Consider the following 18,927-nt stretch of genomic DNA (forward strand, 5'->3'; position numbering starts at 1 on the left):
GTAGGTAAGTACCAATGGTGTAGGTAAGTACCAATGGTGTAGGTAAGTACCAATGGTGTAGGTAAGTACCAATGGTGTAGGTAGAGACCAATGGTGTAGGTAAGTACCAATGGTGTAGGTAATTAAGTACCAATGGTGTAGGTAAGTACCAATGGTGTAGGTAAGCACCAATGGTGTAGGTAAGTACCAATGGTGTAGGTAAGTACCAATGGTGTAGGTAACTAAGTACCAATGGTGTAGGTAGAGACCAATGGTGTAGGTCAGGACCAATGGTATAGGTAAGTACCAATGGTATAGGTAAGGACCAATGGTATAGGTAAGTACCAATGGTATAGGGAAGGACCAATGGTGTAGGTAATTGAGTACCAATGGTGTAGGTAGAGACCAATGGTATAGGTAAGTACCAATGGTGTATGTAAGTACCAATGGTGTAGGCAAGTACCAATGGTGTAGGTAGAGACCAATGGTGTAGGTAAGTGCCAATGGTGTAGGTAAGTACCAATCGTGTAGGTAAGGGCCAATGGTGTAGGTAAGGACCAATGGTTTAGGTAAGGACCAATGGTGAAGTTAAGGAAATTTCATGCTCAGGATGGTTAAATTGGTGCAAAACCCCCTGGAGAGCTATAGGTTTTACCAGTGAACGATTCCACATTATATGGGAAAGGTGAATGATTCCACCATTAAATGATACAGGTGAATGAAATGGTGTAGGTAATTAAGTACCACTGGTGTAGGTAAGTACCAATGGCGTAGGGAAGTACCAATGGTGTAGGTAGGGACCAATGGTGTAGGTAATTACCAATGGTGTAGGTAATTGAGTACCAATGGTGTAGGTAGGGACCAATGGTGTAGGTAATTGAGTACCAATGGTGTAGGTAGAGACCAATGGTGTAGTTAAGTACCAATGGTGTAGGCAGAGACCAATGGTGTAGGTCAGGACCAATGGTATAGGTAAGTACCAATGGTATAGGGAAGGACCAATGGTGTAGGTAATTAAGTACCACTGGTGTAGGTAAGTACCAATGCTGAAGGTAAGGACCAATGGTGTAGGTAGAGACCAATGGTGTAGTTAAGTACCAATGGTGTAGGTAGAGACCAATGGTGTAGGTAAGTGCCAATGGTGTAGGTAAGTTCCATTGGTGTAGGTAAGGACCAATGGGGTAGGTAAGGACCAATGGTAGAGGGAAGGACCAATGGTGTAGGTAGAGACCAATGGTGTAGATAAGGACCAATGGTGTAGGTAAGTGCCAATGGTGTAGGTAAGTTCCATTGGTGTAGGTAAGTACCAATGGCGTAGGGAAGTACCAATGGTGGAGGTAAGTACCAATGGTGTATGTAAGTACCAATGGTGTAGGCAGAGACCAATGGTGTAGGTAAGTGCCAATGGTGTAGGTAAGTTCCAATGGTGTAGGTAAGTACCAATCGTGTAGGTAAGGGCCAATGGTGTAGGTAAGGACCAATGGTGTAGGTAAGGACCAATGGTGAAGTTAAGGAAATTCCATCCTCAGGATGTTTAAATTGGTGCAAAACCCCCTGGAGAGCTATAGGTTTTACCAGTGAACGATTCCACATTAAATGTTACAGGTGAATGATTCCACCATTAAATGATACAGGTGAATGATTCCATCATTATATGATACAGGTGAATGATTCCACCATTAAACGATACAGGTGAATGATTCAATCGTTAAATGATACAGGTGAATGATTCCACCATTAAATGATACAGGTGAATGATTCCACCTTTAAATGTTACATGTGAATGATTCCACCATTTCATGTTACAGTTGATTGATTCCACCATTAAATGATACAGGTGAATGATTCCACCATTAACTGATACAGGTGAATGATTCCACCATTATATGATACAGGTGAATGATTCCACCATTAAATGATACAGGTGAATGATTCCACCATTATAAGATACAGGTGAATGATTCCATCATTAAATGATACAGGTGAATGAGTCCACCATTAAATGATACAGGTGAATGATTCCACCATTAAATGATACAGGTGAATGATTCCACCATTAAATGATACAGGTGAATGATTCCACCATTAATTGATACAGGTGAATGATTCCACCATTATATGATACAGGTGAATGAATCCACAATTAAATGATACAGGTGAATGATTCCATCATTAAATGGTACAGGTGAATGATTCCACCATTATATGATACAGGTGAATGATTCCACCATTAAATGATACAGGTGAATCATTCCATCATTAAATGATACAGGTGATTGATTCCACAGTTATATGAAACAGGTGAATAATTCCACCATTAAATGATACAAGTGAATGATTTCACCATTTTATGATACATGTGAATGATTCTACCCACCATTAAATGATACAGGTGAATGAGTCCACCATTATATGTTACAGGTGAATGATTCCACCATTAAATGATACAGGTGAATGATTCCACCGTTAAATGTTACAGGTGAATGATTCCTCTATGACATTACTGGGAGAGAGCCAGGAGGAAGACAGACGCCAAGTTGCTGACCTTGTTATGGCTAAAATGCAGCACTGCCTTAAACCGGTCGCTTCCATTAGGCAAGTGGCCGATCTGTTGTGGGGCAAGGCTACATCAGACCAGATCTCTCTTTTTTTTCTTCCAAATGTTGCTTTTTCTCTTCTTGATTTTTTTTTTCTTTTCTATTCTTTAAAAGTTTTTTGGATTTTTTGGCGTGTTGCCAAGTTGCTGTGCAAACACTAGTGCATGATGTGTGCTGTTTGTGTACATCTGTCGATGACCGGCATGATGTGTGCTGTTTGTGTACATCTGGCGATGACCGGCATGATGTGTGCTGTTTGTCTACATCTGTCGATAACCGGCATGATGTGTGCTGTTTGTCTACATCTGTCGATGACCGGGGACTTCAAGATTCTCTTCTTGGCTGGAAACACTCTGGAAAAACTGTCACGGTGACCACATTCATCAATGAAAGTCTGCGCTAGCGTAATATCTTAAATAAGATAACACAAAGATCATAATATTCTATTCATATTCTCATGTTAACAGGTTGAAAAGCTGTCTTGAATCAAAAACTGTTTACATTCATTTATTGTTAGATCTTTTAAAACTGAAAACTTAAGCAAATCTGTTTTTAGCTCACCTGCCCGAAGGGCAAGTGAGCTTATGCCATGGCGCAGCGTCCGTCGTTCATTGTCCGTCTGTCCGTCCGTCAACTTTTCCTTTAAAACGCTACTTGTCCTGAACGGCCCTGTAGATTTTGACCAAATTTGGTCAGAAGCATCTTGGGGGAAGGGGAACAAATTTTGTATAAATGGTGGGTGTGGCCCCCCCTGGGGGCTGAGGGGCGGGGCCAAAGAGGAGAAATATAGCAAATTCTTTAAAATCCTTGTTCTTCTGTAGGAATGAAAGGATTTGTTCCATATTTGGTCTGAAGCATCCTTGGGTGAAAAGGAACCAATTTTATATAAACCGACGGTCTGGCCCCCCAGGGGCCTTAGAGGTGGGCCCAATAGGGGAAACATAGAAAATTATTCTTTAAAATCCTTCTCATTCTGTCGAAATTAAAGGATTTGGTCCATATTTTGTGTTGAGTATCCTTGGGTAAAGGGGAACAAATTTTGTATAAATGGTGGGTGTGGCACCCCTTGGACCTGAGGGGCGTGCCCAATAGGGGAAATAGAGGTAAAACTTTTAAAATCCTTCTTCCACCATAGGGATGAAGGGATTTCTTCCCAATTTCGTCTTGATGATCTTGGGCAAAAAGGGACTCAATTTTATATAAACAGTGAGTGTGGCCCCCCTGGGGGCAAATTGGCGGGGCCCATTAGGGAAAACATATCAAGTTCTTCAAAAACCTTATTCTTCTGTACAAATGACAGGATTTTGTCCAAATTTGGTATCAAGTATTCTTGGGTGAAGGGGAACCAATTTTGTATAAACGGTGTGTCTAACCCCCCCTGGAAGCAGAGAGGCGGGGCCCAATAGGGGAATTAGAGGTAAAACCTTTAAAATCCTTCTTCTACCATAGGGATTAAGAGATTTTATCCTAATTTAGTCTGGAGCATATTTGGGCCAAGGAGACTCAATTTTGTATAAGCAGTGGGTGTGGTCTCCCAGGGGGCAGAAGGGCGGGACCCAATAAGAGAAATAGAGGTAAAACCTTTAAAATGCTTCTTCGACCATTGGGATTAAGGGATTTTATCCTTATTTAGTCTGGAGCATCCTTGGGTCAAGGGGACTTAATTTTGTATAAACAGTGGGTATGACCTCCCTAGGGGCATAGGGGTGGGCTCTGTTTGAAGTTTGTTCTCGCTATATCTCAAGTACTGGATGGATCTTTCTGAAATTTCATATGTTCTTATAACAGCACCTACCATTGAGTGCTGTATTTTAACTACCTACCAATTATTTTTAAAACACATTCAGGTGAGCGATACAGGCCCTCTGGGCCTCATGTTGTTTTTCCTAATAACACTTACAAGTTAAAAGGATCAATGGAACAATAGATATCCACTCTTTGTATCAACACTTAATTTGCAATGTTATATTGTTCGGATATTAAAACAGGATTTATTTGTGTTTGGTTTGTTAATGGTACAAACTGACATTTTCTTTTGATTAAAAAAATAACAAAGAGTTTCACTCTAGCACCTCTTCTTTATCACTGTACAAGGCTTGCCCTTTCCAACAAGCCATTTTTATCTTCACAGTAAAATAAAACTTATAATACAGTTTTTTGAGAATCACAGATTTTATCTTACTTTAATTTTAATAATAGGTTAATGGTTACAGATATGTCATTGCTATAATTAGATCAGTGTGACCTACATCTGTATAGATATACAAATGCCAATAAGTACAGTACTATTATTACACCTGATCCATATCTTAAACCTTTAACTCTTTATGTGTATATGTTAATAAATATTAACTGTTATAATATGGTCACTGTGACCTAAATCCATAGCCTAGGATTAGGGCTCTGCCAAATGCCATAAATTGTATGGTTCTGTGTCAAAAATAGGTCATTGTGACCTATATTTTAGAGTTTGTATACCATATTCATTTCAGTATCAATAAGACAAGGTTTTTAAACCATATCTATCGTTATAATCTACATATTAGAATGGGGTAATATTTTCATTTTCTTTTTCTATCCTCAAGTATTTTTGAACACTAACTTTCAAGTATATTTTATGCATGGAAATAACCCTTTAACCCCTATGTAACTTTAGTAGACTCTACCTATGATGCTTTGATCTGGATGAGTCCATTATGGTATACAGTGGTGAAAGGGTTAACAAATGTTTAATGATAGTGATTGGGCTAAGACTGTATGCTACATTTATGCGGCTTGTGTCAAAGTTCTATCCACGCAAGCTTAACATTCTAAAGGGCTGTAAAATACATATAACAAAGAGGCATTTGGATTTTGTTGATTAATTGCTAATATATTGGAAATTATACACAAGATGGTATAATAGCTGTTAATCCTTAGTCATTAATGAATAAAGGGATGTAATTTTATACCAGGAAGGGAGTAGTTCATATGATATAATACATATACTTAATTAACAAAATGCTTGTAATTTTCTAAAAAAACATCAATGCATGGGTAAACAACTTTCACCTGGAGAATATATTCACCAATTGTCCATCTGTCTGTCCATCATGAGCTAAAAAAACAACATCCTTAAAGACCTGTCAGGTCAAGAGTCGTGATATTTGTCATCTAGCTTGCTGGGGGAATGGACATCATAATGTACAATTTTTTTAAAAGTTCAAAAGTATCAAAGTATCTTAACAGCCTCTTTTAGTTAACCATTGGGCCAATAGTTGTGGTAGGGTCATATGATGATTTGCTCTGTCTGGCTTGATTGGATAACTTGCTATCAATTTTGTTCAAATAAATGACCTTGACCTATATTCAAAACCACAGGGTCAATTGTGTTAAAAGTTTAGATGTCTTCTTCTGTCAAGCCTTGATGCCAAGAGTCAAATAATTGGAACTGCAGCTGAATTCAAAGATGCTAAAATATGTTACCTTGATTCACACTGCAGTGGCCAAACATATTTAATCTTCAATCAAGCAAAAAAAACCCACTGCATTGGCCAAGCATGTTTAAGGCAAGGCATAGTGTATAAAGGTATGTGGCCCAAAGCTTGCTAAACTTAAAATCTGTAAACATTGTTCAAATAAGTCACACAAACCTTTGTAATAAACCAGGTGGCCTAGCTAGAGTCAAGATATTTAGTCTGTATCCAGCTGGGAAGTTGTTAAAATAAATTACTCTCATTTATTTTCAAGGACATAGGGGTCCTTGTTTGGTCTGTAGCCTGCTGGAAGAATGGGCTATCAAGTTTATTCAATATAATATTAACCTAACCTACATTTCAGCTAATTCCCATTAAGTTTCTCGGGTGAGCAATACAGGCCCCATTGTTTTGAATACTTACAAAGCAGACAACATTGATAATGTGTGTCAAATCATGTTTAATACATTGTAATCTGAACATGTCTATAGTTCTTGTTGCTGGACATTGGAATGCCATGTACTTTCTATGTATAAAGTAGATACATATATATATATATATATATATATACAATGTATAAGTATGCACTATCTTTCTTCATATTTATATTAAAATTTATTTTTGCATCAAAAAATTCTTTCATATGGTACAACAACCAGCATTTCTTATATATCTGTAGCAGCACACTGTATATAAATTACGCATATTAATATGATATTTTTTACAATTTGAATTTTCATCTAAATCACTTTTTTAAAACTCTATTAATATATTGATTGAAATATCAAAATATGAAATTTTGAATACCATACTGAATCAAACTGGTGATAAACAAAAGCTGTGTAAATATATCATGTACATGTGTGGTTCTGTAGTTAACTTAACAGGTAAAAGGCAAGTGTATTTTACTGATAATTATTACATGAATTCAAATTTAAAAATAGAATAACTAATCTTATTCAATTATTTAAAATTTAAAATATTAAATTTTGAATGTGTATCAGTTTTTTGGTAGTATCTAACACTTACACTTTTTGTCCACATCTTTTCCAGTCGGACATTTAGCTCCGGTGCTGTCATGCACTATGCTACAATGAATGGCAGTAAGCAGGATGTGCCTGCCCCAACTCAGCCCCCTACCCGGCCCCCACAGCCCCAAGGGCAGGGCCAGCCTCGGCCCCAGGGGGGTCAGCCTCCTTCTCAGCAGCAACAGACCCCACACTCACAACCCCAGCCTCATCAACAGCATCCTCAGCATCCACAACAGCCAGGGGCAAGGTCTTCCCAGCTACAGAATCCCTCAAACCCTAACCAGCCGACAAACCCGAACCAGGCGGTAAACCCGAACCTGTCTAACAAACAGCAGCCTGACGGGTACTGGCACAAGCTTAATATTCTCATCAAAGGCAAACCGTTTTAGGGCGTATTGGGTTCAAAGGGAAACAATACTCAAGGAAGTTTAAAGTTTATGCAATAGTGTAGAAAATGTTGTGTGTAGAGTTTATTACAAACTTTTATACCTTTCCATTGACTTGTATTTATCTTGCTGTATGATATATTGCCTTACACTTGAGACTTACTGAATTATAACCAGGTATACATAGTAACCTTCTTAGCCAAGTAGTTACATAAGTATAACCAGGTATATACATAGTAACCTTTTTAGCCAAGTAGTTACATAAGTATAACCAGGTATATACATAGTAACCTTTTTAGCCAAGTAGTTACATAAGTATAACCAGGTATATACATAGTAACCTTTTTAGCCAAGTAGTTACATAAGTATAACCAGGTATATACATAGTAACCTTTTTAGCCAGGTAGTTACATAAGTATAACTAAATTATAACACAACAGTTACATGATTATAGCCAGGTAGTTTAAAATTATAACCAGGTAGTTACATTATGATAGTTTTAATGAAGCCCTATTAAACAAAATTGTATTTGATAATGATGATTACCCTTTTTGAGAGAAACATCCTATTTGTGTTTCTCTTTTTCAAAAGTAACATAACATGCTATCTATCTATGTTCAACAACCCTGTTATCATCATCTATCTATGTTTGACAACCCTTTTATCATCATCTATCTATGTTTGACAACCCTGTTATCATCATCTATCTATGTTTGACAACCCTGTTATCATCATCTATCTAAGTTTGACAACCCTGTTATCATCATCTATCTATGTTTGACAACCCTGTTATCATCATCTATCTAAGTTTGACAACCCTGTTATTATCATCTATCTATGTTTGACAACCCTGTTATTATCATCCATCTTCTTTTGATTGGACTTCGGCCAGAAAAATGTCAACATCTCTATCATTGACTTAACAATCAATGTCAAGTTTCGTCCATTGTGTCTACCTTGGATGGGAATTGCAACCTTAGCAGTGTAGATGAAATTTTCATTAGCTGTACGTGTACATGTACTGATACATGTAGCACTCATTTCTTGAACTTTATAATTTCTCTGAAGTTCAAGTCAGAATTATAATTAATAGTCAAGGAAGTATTTATATAAGATGGTTGTTTCACACAGCCTTCATGACCCAGAATCAAAGGTCAAGGTTACTAATACAGGTCATGGGACAGTAACAGAACTTCTGAAAGGTCAAGGTTACTGTTACAGGTCTTGGGACAGTAACAGAACTTCTGAAAAGTCAAGGTTACTGTTGCCGGTCATTGGAAAGTAACAGAACTTCTGAATGGTCAAGGTTACTGTTACAGGTCTTGGGACAGTAACAGAACTTCTGAAAGGTCAAGGTTACTGGTACAGGTCATGGGACAGTAACAGAACTTCTGAAAATTCAAGGTTACTGTTACAGGTCATGGGACAGTAACAGAACTTCCGAAAGGTCAAGGTTACTGTTACAGGTCATGGGACAGTAACAGAACTTCTGAAATTTCAACCAAGATTTGACTACTTTGACATTCTGGGCTCCAACAATGATTAAGGTCACAATAAGAGGTCATAGGTCAAATTGTTAATGATCAAAATAAATTAATCATATCTCCTCTAAACAAGTAAGGATATAACATTCAAACTCATTATTAGTTGTTTTATTGATCAGAATGAAATTTTCAAAAACACTAGATTAGGGTTTTAAATAGGTGTCCCTTTTAACTCAGAAGAGGACGGAATGCTCCAGAAAGACATGGAAATTTGAGTTTCGACTTCCGTTGCAGGGTCCCTCCCGGTAATCGCGTTCCTGGCCAGAGGAGCTCAGAAGATGAGGACACCATGAAAAACTTACGTAGAACGTTTGCTGGAATATTCGGAGACATGTAGAGGATCACCAGCATCATAACATCGACAGTATCATAATACTGGACAACAATACATCATCCTACCCCCGACATCTGTGGGGGACTGTCCTTATATCAGAGACTGATCTCTAGAGATTGATGGTGCCACACTACTTATAGGGGTGGATTATAGAGTATATATGGTATAACACTACTTATAGGGGTGGATTATAGAGTATATATGGAACTACACTACTTATAGGGGTGGATTATAGAGTATATATTGTACTACACTACTTATAGGGGTGGATTATAGAGTATATATGGTACTACACTACTTACAGGGGTGGATTATAGAGTATATATGGTATAACACTACTTATAGGGGTGGATTATAGAGTATATATGTTACTACACTAATCATAGGGCTAGTTTATAGATTATTTATGGTACCATACTATTTAGAGGACACTAGTTTTTAGGGATGATTAAGTGATTATTTATGGTACCATACTATATGGATCTATGAACACCTATGGTACGACAATAAGTATTATTGACAGCAGTAATTTAACTAGGTCAACATTAGTTAAACCTCCAAAACAACTGCTGATGTCAAGGTTATCTTGAAAAGGTCAAGGTCATTAGTTAATACTGGTTCTACTGTTAGATACAAGTTACTTTCAAATATAAATACATCATTAGCACCAGAATTATATTTCTGGAGACAGACTTGTGACGTGCAATATTTCTTTAAGTGTATTGGGGTAGGGTAGCTGTATAGTTGTATATAGATGTTCATATAGATCTCATAGGCTGCCTCTACATTGTACAGGGTTATTTTATGTATATCATTTACACCATTCATTTGTTTATAGGCAAGTAGTCATTTTTATATAACATATTCTTAGGGTTGTACATGGGTTTAATTTAGTGATAAGATGCTGTGTTTTGATGTGATATTATAATGAATCATAATAATTTTCAGCATATTGTTACTGTAAATAGTCAGTAGATTTAAGACAATTGAATTTGTCTCCCCTTATTCATATTATATATGAACACCCTAGTAAGCTCCCCTGATTCTAAAGTGAATACATTTCCACAGTTCACTTAAACATGTCACAAATAATTCTGTTTTTATTCAAACATTTGAAAATCAAATTTTGTTTACTTGTTTATACTGCAATATTTATGTTTTTTGAACAATCGTTTGTAAGATAGTCACAAATTAAAAGATACAAGTGCCATATTTTGTAAGATCTTACATTTTCTTTTAACATTCCATTTGTTTGTTATGAATTGGTATTTCTTTTATTGTTACTGTTTTAAATTTGTTTATCATAATCATTATCAATTAGACACAGTGAAACCTCTATACAATCGTACCAATAATTAAACACAGTGAAACCTCTATTCAATCGTTCCCATAATTAAACACAGTGAAACCCCTATACAATCATACCCATAACTAGACACAGTGAAACCTCTATACAAGCGTACCACTAATTAAACACAGTGAAACCTCTATATAATCATACCCATAATTAAGCACAGTGAAACCTCTATACAATCATACCGATAATTAAACACAGTGAAACCTCTATTCAATCGTTCCCATAATTAAACACAGTAAAACCTCTATACAATCATTCCCATAATTAAACACAGTGAAACCCCTATACAATCATACCCATAACTAGACACAGTGAAACCTCTATACAATCGTCCCCATAATTAAACACAGTGAAACCTCTATTCAATCGTTCCCATAATTAAACACAGTAAAACCTCTATTCAATCGTTCCCATAATTAAACACAGTAAAACCTCTATTCAATCGTTCCCATAATTAAACACAGTAAAACCTCTATACAATCATTCCCATAATTAAACACAGTGAAACCCCTATACAATCATACCCATAACTAGACACAGTGAAACCTCTATACAATCGCACCCATAATTAAACACAGTGAAACTTCTATACAATCATACCCATAATTAAACACAGTGAAACCTCTATACAATCGTTCCCATAATTAAACACAGTAAAACCTCTATACAATCGTTCCCATAATTAAACACAGTGAAACCTCTATACAATCATACCCATAACTAGACACAGTGAAACCTCTATACAATCATACCTATAATAAAACACATGTTCAAAAAGAACAAATGAGTGTGTTTAACATCAGAAGCTGTTAATTTCGTTACTTTTATGTTCATTCTCAATAATCTTTACTGAAATACTGAAATGTTAAAATTATGTACGCAGGTGTCTTTGTGATTAATGAATGTATGCTACCTTAATATAGGACTTGTATTATGGTAAGTGGTAAACTCATGTGCTGGACGGGGGCAACAGAATCAAGCACATTATGGATCTTTGAGGTTTCGCTGGAGAAACAAAAATTTACTGATTTTCTCATTTGGTTAAAAGCTCAGTTGTGACATCAAAATCAGGTGTGATTGTTCATCAGTCAGTTATAAAAAGTACTTGTGGTGACAGTGAGGGAGTCGGTGAAGACATGGTTTTTATGTATTCAGGACATTTATATTTCATTTTAGTATTCGTAACACAGTGAAAGTTTAAATGTGTGTAAATAAGTTAAATGTTTGAAATAATTAACGTTTTATACCGGTGTCCTATGAAATATTTATCCCCATAAGATACCTATCTGGATGATACTTTATGGGGGATGAACATTTTACATAACACCGGGAACAGACATACCAAGATCATTTAACAGTATGCAATCAAGTAAGATCTTGTGGTCATGTTCATTCAGCTTCTGTAGTGTATTGTATATAGCCTTGTTGAAACATATATACCAGATAATAACTTCTGTAAGAAAGGTTTTCAAGGGGAGATAACTGCATTGAAAAACAGCACTTGTTTTTGTCTTTTGTGTAAAGGAACTTCAAAAATGTCATAATTTATTGGAGTTTTCTCTTAGAAGTTGATGTTGACAAGCTTTTAATGGATTTCTGAGTACCTGTATGTATATATCCTCCTGCTGTATGCTGTAATATTGAGTATCATAGGAAGAGATCAAATGTGTGGTCCAATTCGACCCAATTAAAACCATCTATATTTTCACAAACAGTTTTCAGATCAATACCTTGATTTTACAATTTATCATACACAACAATATATTGTTTTCAAAATACGTGACGTCGTTTAATTTAATGATGCCATTTGTATGATTTTTATATTGTTTTCATAGAAATTGGTGAAAATTATAATTTTCTAAACTTTAAAAGGCTTTCCTCCAAATTATACACATGTCAATGGTTGTAAGATGATTTTTTCCCCCCACAAAATATGCATTGTTATAGGACAAAACATTTGGTAGAATTTTATTTGTCAACGCAATTGTTCTGAAGCTCTTTAACTCATTCACCCCTGAAGTCACATTTGTACCCTTCCAATTCAAAGGTTGGAATAGTTCATTTAGAAACTTCAGGGGTGAATGAGTTAAAAGTATAAACCGTTTAAAATGTTTCAAATAAAAAAGGAATAAATAGGCAAAAAACACATATCACTTACAACAGATATATGCACAATTCGTTTTTGGTTTTTTTATATCGCTCATTAAGATAAGGTCATTAAGGGCCTAGGGGTCATATTTGGCCATATTGTATCTCTTCCTGTCAATATCGTGACTATCTGATAAATTGATTGATAATGCCTCAAGTTCTGACCCTTGCGGACCTGTGTTATTATTTATCATTTTTACCTCTTTAACATGTGTATACTCTCTTATAACATGATATTTTTAGAATATTTGAAACAATTTGACAAACATTACCCACCGTTATCACTTTTTTTCCATGATTTTTTTTATTTACAAATATATGATCTATTTAAAAAGTAGGATAAGCTAATGTTAGAATCATAATGCCAACAAAAAATATATCCGTTTTTACATAAATTATATAATTAGATAATAATCAATATATACAATATACCCCCCTGTTGTTGTTGGCTTGGTGAGTTATCCCCCCTGTTGTTGTTGGCTTGGTGAGTTATCCCCCTCTGTTGTTTTTGGCTTGGTGAATTATCCCCCTGTTTTTGTTGGCTTGGTGAATTATCCTTTGTTCATGTTACCTCAGATCTTACTTTATTGAGAGAATTATTATTGTTTTGACCTTGTTTTGTGATATTTTAGCAGACCCTGATGATATTTTATTAATATATTTATTGATGTTGAGTCTAGTGATGAACCTTGTTGCTATTACACTGTACATTCCTATTGTATTGATTTTATTGATCAATGTTGTTCGATTTTTTAGATTTTTTACTTATTTGTTGGAATTCTGTTATGTGAATTTTAAACAGCAGAGTTAGAAGCTGATCTGATTCCACACAGCTGTTTATATTTTGTGACACCCATCTTGGTTTATTACAAATTTAACTTATAAAATATTCCCCTCTAGAACTGTTCAGCAGACTTAAATATATCATGATGATACTTGGGACAAGATGATACAAATGTTATAAAGCTACTGGTACGGGGATCCATTGTGATTGAGGGGCATACATTGAGGAACTACTGGTCCCATTTAAACAGTTCACCCTCCATGGTATTGCTGGATACCTATAGGACTCATTGATGTGTGGAATTGTATAAGTTACGTGGTTTGGTCATTTGCTCACCTTTTTGAATATTTGAATGTAATGCCCAAAGTGAAGGGCATCATTGTGATTGATACCTGTCTGTTATTAGAATATAAAACATATGTTTATGGATATTTGAACAGACTGATGTTTTCTTAGTTTATCTTACGCCACATGTCCTGTGTAATCATTATGTGTTCTACGTGTAATCTTGGTAGAAAATTCTGCAAATGTGTGTGATAGTGATTTTACATACTTAATGTGTGAGCTTTTACTACTCTGACATAACACAGGTTATGAATATTCATTAAGGTTATGATGTCAATAATAATGAATATTCATTGAGTATATAATGACAGTTAAATGCATATTCATTATGTTAATTATGTTAATATTGAGGAATATTCATTAAGTTTATGATGTCTGATAATGAATATTCATTAAGTAGGATGTCAGTGATAGTGAATATTTATTAAATTTGTGGTGTCAGTTATTCATAGTTATCATCATAACATGCATCTATCTATAAGATATTGTTATTTTATGTTGCAATTCATTTAATAGAATGCAATAGGAAAATAAAAAAATTACGAAATTGATCAATTTCCTGTTTTGTTTTAAATGATTGAAAGAATTTATCATTTTGTCAAGCAGTATTGGTAGAAATTAGCACAATGTTGATTGTAAAAGAAATTATTTTATCAAGCGCTGCTCCTAGAGAAACATTATTGATGGAATGTTTGGCTCTGACCGACACATGATGCCCAGACTCCAGAATGGATCCCTCACCTCCCAGTACAAGGGAGGTAATTCTAACATGTAGACTAAAAAAACGACTGGGGCCTGTAGCCAAAGACACTTTGCAAAAGAGCAATCTATAGTTTTAAACATGACGAAAAATGTATCTTTAAAAATATTGTCTAGTTATCATTTCTTCAAAAGGTATTAAGGAGGAGGAATACAACTAAAGTCATAATTCGTTTTAATATTTGGAAAAACCGAACACTCATACAACACACTGAACAACCTTTCCATGATTGTCAGAAGATTAAGATTTGACAACGTTGTAAGATGTGAATGTCAATTTAATAAATACTAATGCTACAGTGACAAAATATAAGAAAGTCAAAACTATTAAACAAAGTAAAAAAAAAAAAATCCATTCCTAAACCGTAAAAAGATATTTTTTGAAATTGCAGATCAGATGGATGATCAGCCGTTTAGAATAAAAAAAATATAAAGCGCCTTAAATGGCATATCGTTTAAGTGAACGCAGATTAAAGAGAAACTGAAGAAAAGGCCCACAAAAGGCTTCTTTGGTTCGAAAGCTTTTAACTAAATTAACAAAGACAGCTTGTGATATTTTGATACGGAACTTCTTCGTTTGCATTGGATTCCGACACTTCTCAAGAGTCTTCACCAACAAAATTTCATCTCTGGCTCTGTCAATTGCTCAACCAAGCCAATATCCAAACTTTAACTTCTATTCTAAGTAACAAACTTAAGTTCAGGGTACAATTCTTAATAAGCTGTACATTCTAGAATTCATATTAACGGCATGTGGATTTTTAAGAACTCGAATGATCTGTTGATAATTTATCAACATCCTCCAATTTGTTTCTCCCTTTGAAAACATCTATCTAACTGCAAGAACGCCATACTCTCTTATTATGAGGGCTTTCATTTCCAAGATAGGCGAATGGCAATTACAATTGATAGTGAACCATATTGAAGCATATTTTGTAAAATAAAAACAAAAAAACAAAACATGACAAAGATAAAGTATACTATAAATGACATTGTGAGAATGGTGGAATTCCTTGCTGAACATATTGTTGAGTTCAGTGGTAAGATTGATCAGCAGATTTCAAGGCCTGATCAGGACGGGTGATAAAGACCTTGCCGCGTTCTTCATTTTCAGTTATATATAAAATGCGGAAAAAAGAAACTATGCATCCCTAAAATGTGTTATAAAAATAAATGTGTATGACGTAGAACAACAAGGTTTTCAGGAACAATTTATTCGTTATTTATTAACAGTTGCATTCCATTTTCCACGTTATGGAATCGATAAGTTCCGCTCAAGAGTGTCAATACTGAGTTCACAAAGTTAATGCCTCGTATGTCCACCATTTTCCTGAATGCAAGCCTGACAACGTCGACGCATGGAGCCTATCAGGCGGTTCAAGAATGCTTGTGGGATGGCATTCCAGATCTGTACCAACGCTGCAGGCAAATCAGCCAACGTCACCGGTTGATTAGGTAATGCCCGTAATCTGCGCTTCATTTCATCCCAGACGTGTTCAATGGGCGACAAATCGAGGGATACAGCAGGCCACGGCAACACGTCAACGTTCTGCTGGGCCAGAAAGTCCATAGCGACACGAGCTGTGTGTGGCCTGGCGTTGTCCTGCTGTAGCGTAATGTCACGTTGCTGCCCTTGCACGAATGGAACGACGTGGGTCCAGAGGATCTCGTCACGGTAACGTAGCGCGTTCAAATTCCCGTTAACAACCACCAGAGGCGTTCTCCCGTTGGCTGTGATGCCGCCCCGGTCGTCACTACTATCCAGGTGGACTCACGACTCGTAATGCTCGACGGGATTGGGCAGGCATTTTGTTTACGGACGGACTCGCGACTCGTCCGTAAACAAAATGCCTGCCCAATCCCGTCGAGTAAATCGCAGATGCCTTCTGCACCAGTCCAGACGTGCTACACGATGACGTGGCAGAAGAACTGTGCGGATTGCAGGACGTCGCGGACGGATAGCTCGTTCACGCAATCGGTTCCATACAGTTCTCGGGCTTATTGGTAGCAACCCAGGGATTGTCCGTACAGTCAAACTTGCCGTTTGGAAGCGATTTCTCAAATGGACAAGCCGAATATGGTTGTCCTGTTGACGTGACGTCACACGTGTACGTCCCGCACGAGGTCGATCGCCGACGTGGCCAAACTGTTGATGTAGTCTCCAAAAATCCCGGATTGTGTGTCGATGGACATGAAAACGTGTAGAGACAACGGCTTGGCCCATACCAGCTTGAAGCATACCAATAATCCGGAGGCGGTCATTTGCATTGAGCCTCGGCATAGCATTAATCACAAATTAAAACGTTATAATACTGTTTTTACTGTTCACTGGACTCAACAGAGTGACCCAACAGTTGAAAAATAAACTTTCATTATCCAATAGGATGGCTGGACGAGAAAAACGTGCAAACTGGTCAACGCCTATAGCGGGGAAAACTGGCAATGACACACGGATAGTGTGTATGTGTCATACTCGGTCATGTGTGTGAATTTTCATGTATATACAGTTGGTAATACATGTTCTATAACAATTCTCCGCATGTACAATTTCTTTTTTCCGCTAGTATATGTATAGGTGTATCAATGTGTTGTCTTGAAATAAGAAATTCCTTGAATTCGTCGATGCTTAATACCCTTCTAAACTTAAAATCAAGGAAACTACAGACTCTTTTTCTATATGCTCCTCCTATCTCAATCTTTACTTACTAAGCTGTCAGATTAGCGTGACAATATTTAAATAGTTAGAAATGGAATTAAATACCACAGATTCAGTATGAGAGAGTAGGCCGGGGAAGAATAGATACATAGCTGAGGAAACAAAAACGCTATTCTGTAAAAGCGTATAACTTGAGATTGGTTGGTTGATTGGTTTATGGGTTTTACGTCTGAACTTCACTGACGAAGACGGTGTTCGGTCGACTTGAGGGGGTAAGTTAGCGCTTACCAGCTGGCCCTAGTTGATTCTGAAGTCCTAGGCCCATCCAGGTCACGCTCCAAGGTCGGACGGCTCCTCAGATGCGGACAGGCTGTCGCAGCGGCTGTGGTCCAAGGAACGATGTCCTTGGTATAGTCCCTGCTGCCCTCCTATGAACTGGAGATAACCACGTTGACCTATCTTCAGAGAACCATCCTCGAAATCCTAGGGTTAAATATGTACCATAGTTACACTGAGGGAACCGTCCTCGAAATCCTAGGGTGAAATATATACCATAGTTACACTCAGGGAACCATCCTCGAAATACTAGGGTTAAATATGTACCATAGTGACACTCAGGGCACCATCCTCGAAATCCTAGGGTTACATAGGTACCATAGTTACACTCAGGGAAACGACCTCGAAATCCTAGGGTTAAATATGTACCATAGTTACACTGAGGGAACCGTCCTCGAAATCCTAGTGTTACATATGTACCATAGTTACACTCAGTGAACCGTCCTCGAAATCCTAGGGTTAAATATGTACATGTACCATAGTTACACTCAGGGCACCGTCCTCGAAATCCTAGGGTTACATAGGTACCATAGTTACACTCAGGGAACCATCCTCGAAATCCTAGGGTTAAATATATACCATAATTACACTCAGGGAACCATCCTCGAAATCCTAGGGTTACATATATCCCATAGTTACACTCAGGGAACCGGCCTCGAAATCCTAGGGTTAAATATGTACCATAGTGACACTCAGGGCACCATCCTCGAAATCCTAGGGTTACATATATACCAAAGTTACACTCAGGGAACCGTCCTTGAAATCCTAGGGTTAAATATGTACCATAGTGACACTCAGGGCACCATCCTCGAAATCCTAGGGTTACATAGGTACCATAGTTACACTCAGGGAACCATCCTCGAAATACTAGGGTTAAATATGTACCATAGTGACACTCAGGGCACCATCCTCGAAATCCTAGGGTTAAATATATACCATAATTACACTCAGGGAACCATCCTCGAAATACTAGGGTTAAATATGTACCATAGTTACCCTCAGGGAACCGTCCTCGAAATCCTACGGTTAAATATGTACCATAGTTACACTGAGGGAACCGTCCTCGAAATCCTAGGGTTAAATATATACCATAATTACACTCAGGGAACCATCCTCGAAATACTAGGGTTAAATATGTACCATAGTGACACTCAGGGCACCATCCTCGAAATCCTAGGGTTACATAGGTACCATAGTTACACTCAGGGAACCATCC

At 36.9% G+C, this 18,927-nt stretch overlaps 1 protein-coding gene across 2 annotated transcripts in view; it reads left to right on the forward strand.

Moving 5' to 3' along the window:
- LOC110442041 (synapsin-like) overlaps positions 1-10,803 on the forward strand; it is a 174,831-nt gene extending 164,028 nt beyond the window's left edge. For both annotated transcript variants that reach the window (XM_021485558.1, XM_021485486.1), the window contains exons 11-13: positions 2,459-2,574; positions 7,085-7,405; positions 9,227-10,803. In XM_021485558.1, coding sequence (XP_021341233.1) covers positions 2,459-2,574; positions 7,085-7,405; positions 9,227-9,329 — 540 coding nt within the window. In that variant the 3' untranslated portion in view covers positions 9,330-10,803. The remainder of the gene's footprint in view (positions 1-2,458; positions 2,575-7,084; positions 7,406-9,226) is intronic.
- Positions 10,804-18,927: the final 8,124 nt, after the last annotated feature.

The sequence above is a fragment of the Mizuhopecten yessoensis genome, unplaced genomic scaffold (genome assembly GCF_002113885.1).
Source record: "Mizuhopecten yessoensis strain PY_sf001 unplaced genomic scaffold, ASM211388v2 scaffold221, whole genome shotgun sequence".
Lineage (NCBI taxonomy): Eukaryota > Metazoa > Mollusca > Bivalvia > Pectinida > Pectinidae > Mizuhopecten > Mizuhopecten yessoensis.